The following is a 6225-nucleotide window of genomic DNA, read 5'->3' on the forward strand; positions in this document are numbered from 1 at the left end:
TTGAAATTAAGATGAAGATCCTAAAAAATACATGTTTTCTTTCTTCTAAATGGTGAAATACAATATGTTTGATACTACAACTATAAAAGATAGTCTCAATGTTTGGTAATATTATTAGAAATTGGTATTTTTCTTAATGTATTATTTGAAGGTGGTTATCAAGATGTATGATAATTATTGCTTAAATATAGATAAATATCAATGGTTCAAAAAACTTATTAATTAACTTTATACAAAGCATATATTATAATTTTTAGCAATCACTATTTGGCACATCTTAAATTTAATTTAGTTGTGAAGTAAATTAAAATTTAACTACTTTTGCCATAACTTATTTTTAAAATAAGAACTATTATCTATAAATAAATATATATATATATATATATATATAACACTTAAAGAAAATAAAGCAAGTTGAAATAAATAATATTAAGTAAAAGTTAATAATATCTAATATTTATAAAAAAAAACTTTTAAAAATTCAATAGATAAATAAGTAAATAAATAATCAAATTTACAAAGTTTATTTATAAAATTCCAATTACCATCTACTTTTGAATTCTTTGTATAAGTGTTTTAGACTTGTCAAAAAGATGCTCTACTAAATATATAAAATCTATACAATAATTTATTCAGTAGTCCATTCATCAAATACATTCATCATGATTATCATATTCTTTGTCACATGTAGGTTGATTTAGTAAAAACTTGGGTCTATTTAACATTCTTTTGATTTATTAAAAAAAATACTTTTATTATTATCTATTTTCTTTCAAAATATACAAAACAATCCAAAATTAGAATATAAATATAATTATATTTTTTATATATCTATTAATAATTATATTTTTTATATATTAATTTCATAATTACATATTAATATGTCTTAATAACATTAACATACTATCCTTGGAGCAAGGCAAGGGCTTTCCAATGTTAGTTTATAATAATAAATATAAGGGAATGTTAAATAGACCCATGTTTTTACTAAATCAACCTATCCATGATGAGTGATATGGTAATCATGATGAATGTGGTTGGATTTTATTGGTTTTGAATCTATTAGTGGAGAAATGAATCTACATGTCATTATTTCTTTTGTTGATAGTTAGGATGGGTGGATAAATTTAGAAAATTTATGAGTTTATTTGACATGAGTTTATTATGAATTTATTAGTAAATAAATATAAACATTCGCCTTATCGTGTCACTCACACGTGGCAGAAGGCGATTGATTCACACACTCTCGGATGAGTCCGACATGGTCACGTGGTGGGGACGTCCTCAATCATGCGGCGACTTTGGGAGAGCACCGTTGTTCGTTCGTTCGTTTCTTTGTCGCCGTGAGCTCTGTAAGTTACGCTCCTGCTCCTTCGCAGCTTCGAATTCCGGCAATCTGTCCCGTCTCCTGAAAACTCTCCGTCCCACGCGATCCTAAATCCGAGGGGCTGCTTCTCGAACAAAACGCCGTGCAAATTGTTGCGGTTTACAAATTTTTCTGCCTAATTGTTCTTTTCCGGCGATTGATTGAATCTGGGTGCCTTGTTTTGGTGGTGTTTCTTGTAGACGAATTTAGGGTTTTGTGGTGGAAACAAGTTTCGGCATTGGAGAGCTCGTGTATTTTGTGGGTTACGCAATTCTGCGGAAAATTGATGGGCGGGGGATCTGGCGCGGTTTTAGTTTAACGTCTGCATCCGAAATTGTGGGTAGAGTGTCAGGGTACGAGGTTTAGTTCGTTGAGGTTTCGTGTTTGTTTTTTTCTTTTGTGTGTTTTCGTGTGCTGCAGCATTGTCTGCGACTTGTGTTTGATTCCTCATCAATTCTCGATTCTCTGTGGCAGAGAGTTAGGATTTATTCAGCGAATTCCTCACATAGCAGCGGTTTTGCTACGGTTTCATGCGGCTGCTAGGAGCCACGCCCTATACGAATTTGTATCACAGTTCTCTATTCTTTGGGTTATAGCAATTTTCTTTTGGGAGTTTTGTGATTGTCACTGCTAGTATTGATTGATCAACAGTCAAGAGAAAATTCTGACACTGTCGTGAATTTGTTTTGAACTAAATCGAGCACTTATAGATCTTATTTAACCCGTGGGCACCATGTTTCAGTGTCACTTATCCTAGGTGCAAGTCGCATGATACCTTCGTTATAACGGCGATTTCTCATCATGTCCCTAGCACCATCCTCTGAGGGAGACCGGCATAACAAATTCAATAACGAGGGCATTGATCCATCGTTCTCGTCGCCACCCTCTTCCTCTTCGTTCACTCTTTCTCCTCAGGAGTCACCTCGGCCAAAGAGTTCATCTTCAGCACTGCCTCCGGAACAAGCTCTCCTTTCTGTGGGATTCAATCAGGATTATGGCTGCTTCGCTTGTGGCACGCAGGCAGGTTTCCGTATTTATAACTGCGATCCTTTCAAGGAGACATTTCGCCGGGAGTCTGATGGAACCGGTGTTGCTCTAGTGGAAATGCTGTTCAGGTGCAATATTTTGGCTCTCGTCGGCGGTGGGAAGGCTCCCAGGTACTCTCCCAACAAGGTTATGATATGGGACGATCACCAGAATCGGTACATTGGGGAGATTTCATTTTGGGGCGAGGTCCGAGCTGTGCGTTTGAGAAGGGACAGAATTGTCGTGGTGCTGGAATTCAAGATTTATGTGTACAATTTTGCTGACCTGAAGCTGCTTCATCAGATTGAGACGTTTGGTAATACGAAGGGTCTTTGCGCAGTGTCTTCTGGACCGACCTCTTGCATCCTTGCATGCCCTGGGCAGCACCGGGGAGAGGTTCGGATAGAGCTTTACAACCAGAAAAAGACTCATTTTGTGCAGGCGCACGACTCTTCCCTCGCTTGTTTGGCACTCAGTCAGAATGGTGCTCTGTTGGCCACGGCCAGCAACAAAGGCACTCTGATTCGCATATTCAGCACGGTGGATGGCACGAAGTTACAAGAGGTGACCATACAACATTTGTGTTAATGCGATAATGCATTAAATTTTGTCACTCGAACTTACCATGGTGACCTAAATTAGCATGGTACTGATTTTGTTGAATGAAAAACACTTGTGTGCTGTACTCAGTTGAAGAGTCTCTTTGTAGAATTTATGACACTGTTAATGTATTATCGACTTACTGAAAATGAATAATCGCTGAAATTAGTACAGTGGCATCCTTCATTGGTTATTTCTCACTTTTGAACTTGATTATATCCTTTTCAGCTTCGACGAGGAGCCGAGCGAACTGAGATCTACAGTATTGCTTTCTCTGCCAATGCACATTGGCTTGCTGTTTCTAGCGCCAAGGGCACCGTGCATGTGTTTAGTTTGAAGCCAACAACTGAAGAACCTCGCTCTGAGGCCATGGCAGCGGCGAGGCCACCATCTTCAAACGGATCGATGGCATCAACATTTGGTGGAAGCAGCAGTTATCTACTTGGTGCTTCATCATCATTATTGTCATTTGCATCCACAAATGCTGGTTCGTCACTCGCCTTAATTAAAGGTAAACCAAGCTCATCTTGTGTGTATCCTCAAACATCGCTTTGTCAGGCACGTTGTCCTTATTGTTGGTTTCTTGGAATTAACTGGATTTGTCCCCAATGAGTGATTTTATCTTGCATCCACCATGTTCAAATAATGAAGATATACTAGGGGATGATCTTGCTGTGTTGTAATATCTAAATTATTTGGAGGATTATCCTTATTCAGTTAACTCTCTGGTTCCTGGTTGGTTCTTCATTCCTTTGTTTTTCTTTTTCTTTCTCCTATGTATGTGTACTGTTCATTCATTGACTTGCATGAAACTGTTCGTGGCAGGTGTCTTGCCCAAATACTTTAGCTCAGAGTGGTCGTTTGCCCAATTTCATTTGCCCGAAGAAACACGAACAATCGTTGCATTTGGCCCACAGAAGAATACTGTTATAATTGTGTGCGAAAACTGCAGGTTTGGTCAACAGAGCCAACATTTTGTGCTTCAATACATTCATTCTAGCTATTATGGAATGGTTAAAATTGTCTAAACTGCTACAGGATTGTGGGGTCAACAACGTCTCCTGATCATGCTCATTATGGCTGTTGATTAGGATTAGAAAGTCTAGTTTTGAATGCGTTGAGGCAAAAAGTTATTTTTCATGTAATCATATTAAAATCGGCGGTTTGTTTTGAGTCTCTTCTGACTAAACTACCTATGCGGTGGTTATCTACGCAGTTTTTACAGGTGTTCATTTGATGCAACCCGTGGTGGGGAAATGGTACAGCTTGAGTATGAGCGATTCATGAAGCAAGATGAAGCGGAGGAACAAATTACTGCTGCTCAGATGCGGAGCGTGAAATGAATCTGTTTAGTGAAGTATCATCTGAATATTGTGATGCGTTCTACGCCTTTCATCTTTTTCCGGTTTTTACTTACGCTGGCAGCCGTTACACTTACACGAGTGTTTTGTCATGATATCAATTCAGATCTTAGAGTAGACTTTACCGCATACTCCTTGGGAACACATGCTTCTCAATGGCTGATTTAAAGCGTTTGCCTTTATTTTGCCCTCTATCGATCAGAATGGGCAGCTTGTGTCTCAGATGTACAGGAAAAGTTTGTAGGAAGACTGTTTATGTGACAGATGTGAATACCAACTCACGATCAAACAAAGCTATTTTTCAATATACAGATAACTTTTCTGTTATGTCAAGTAGTTGTGGTCGTGAAACGTGGACGAATTGTGACTATGGATTGCTTACTACCTATATGATAGTCTATGTTATTAGTTTCCTTCCCTTGTGGAAATGACAGATTTGCCAACATTAGTTATGGTCAGCATATCTCTGGGTGAAACTAGAGTAATTCGTTCAACACTGTAACCGTTCATCCTGAATTTTACAGCAGATAACAACTTATTTTTAGTTTTGTGATTTGAAGGTTTCTTTCCTATTTGTTCACAATGATTTGGCTTGATATTGATTATGTTATCTGTTTTAAAAGCTGTTCAGTAGGAAGTGTTGCATCCATAAGTAACGTCCTTGTCGATAAACATGAGTAGTCTCACATTTCAAAATGCAGTTCGCAGTCACAGCATTTCACTTGTGTAAGGAACAAATTGGACGGATAAGAGCGTATTATAATCTATTTGATATTACTTTCTTGAATCATATGTATATTTTTGGGCACATAATTTATACTTCAATATTAGTTTAGGGATTGTATAAGAGATAAAACTATAAATTTGTGTTGTGGTTATCAAAAAATTCCAAAATGATTGGTGGGTATTTTGGGGTGCGGTGAGAACGGGGATGTATCGAGCATGCGGGCATAGGTGGAGCATCTGATGGAGGCTCTAAAGAAGCTATGGCTGTAGGGATGTAGCTCAGATGGTAGAGCAGAGAGCGGGGCGAGGAGCGGCATAGCGGCGGCGGAGCATCGGAACGATCAAAGAATGCGTGCGATGGTAGCAACACGATTGTGATTTTCTTAGCTCAATCGACGAACCGTACTTAGCAATGTTCTAACCTTGCTAAGTACTAGAACATTGCTAAGTAACCGACGTCAGTATTAGTAGCCAGCTATGAACTCTTAGTTGTAAAACTAGGTATCGTTTAAAGTTTTGGTTCAAGATATTGCTAAGATACCAAAAAGAATTAGTCTCTTGGGCCCAACTCCAGACACACCACTAATATACAAAATCATACTGTTGGGACATCCCCTTCAATGCACGAGATGCGGAACCATTGGCCATACTGCTATGGAATGTCCAAGAACAACACACTTACGACAACCTCCACAATAGGACCCAAGACAAAGAATCTGACCACAATAGAACTAGTCAACCCAAGGCCATAATAATCGACAATTACATCAACATCCCAAAGGGCGAGGTAATTCCAATTACCGTCATCCGCCTCCCTAAGGGATAAACCCAACCTCACCCAATTCTACCATGACAAACAACCTACAGGATACTTCAAGGACAGAACCGGACACCACCTCAGAGGTTGTCCCCCCCGTACCTCTGTCACGTAGACTAAAATCAGTCATCAGATTAGAAACTTCTTCTGCTAGGCAGAATGCAATATCTCCTCTAATGGCAAACATCGTCTTCAGTGCTATGCCAACATGAACGTCATCCAATCAAGTAAATAAATCACAACCTACATGCCGCCAACCAACACGAACGGGAAATAATCGGGACATCACCACAACATAAGCATCTTCATTACATCACCAACTACTGATA

General features: G+C 38.7%; 1 protein-coding gene across 3 annotated transcripts; it reads left to right on the top strand.

Annotated features, from left to right (window-relative positions):
• The first annotated feature begins 1299 nt into the window (after positions 1-1299).
• Positions 1300-4680, top strand: LOC112294604 (autophagy-related protein 18c). 3 transcript variants are annotated; one of them, XM_024545250.3, is made up of 5 exons: positions 1300-1352; positions 1567-2956; positions 3221-3503; positions 3818-3944; positions 4209-4680. In XM_024545250.3, the coding sequence occupies exons 2-5, from the start codon at positions 2168-2170 to the stop codon at positions 4333-4335; spliced, it is 1326 nt and encodes a 441-aa protein (XP_024401018.1). In that variant the 5' UTR covers positions 1300-1352; positions 1567-2167; the 3' UTR covers positions 4336-4680. The 3 variants fall into 3 exon arrangements, with proteins under 3 accessions (XP_024401018.1, XP_024401019.1, XP_090100213.1); XM_024545251.3 differs by lacking the exon at positions 1300-1352 and having other exon boundaries at positions 1354-1719; positions 1841-2956; XM_090244087.1 differs by lacking the exon at positions 1300-1352 and having other exon boundaries at positions 1430-1702; positions 1841-2956.
• The last annotated feature ends 1545 nt before the right edge of the window (positions 4681-6225 follow it).

This window comes from Physcomitrium patens, chromosome 17 (genome assembly GCF_059467195.1).
Source record: "Physcomitrium patens ecotype Gransden chromosome 17, ASM5946719v1, whole genome shotgun sequence".
Lineage (NCBI taxonomy): Eukaryota > Viridiplantae > Streptophyta > Bryopsida > Funariales > Funariaceae > Physcomitrium > Physcomitrium patens.

Bases quoted from the DNA above. Each gene is read 5' to 3' on its own strand.
- LOC112294604 (XM_024545250.3), top strand. From the start codon at position 2,168: ATGTCCCTAGCACCATCCTCTGAGGGAGACCGGCATAACAAATTCAAT. The intron at 3,504-3,817 runs GTAAACCAAGCT...TGTTCGTGGCAG, and splicing joins GTCACTCGCCTTAATTAAAG to GTGTCTTGCCCAAATACTTT. The intron at 3,945-4,208 runs GTTTGGTCAACA...TTATCTACGCAG, and splicing joins ATTGTGTGCGAAAACTGCAG to TTTTTACAGGTGTTCATTTG.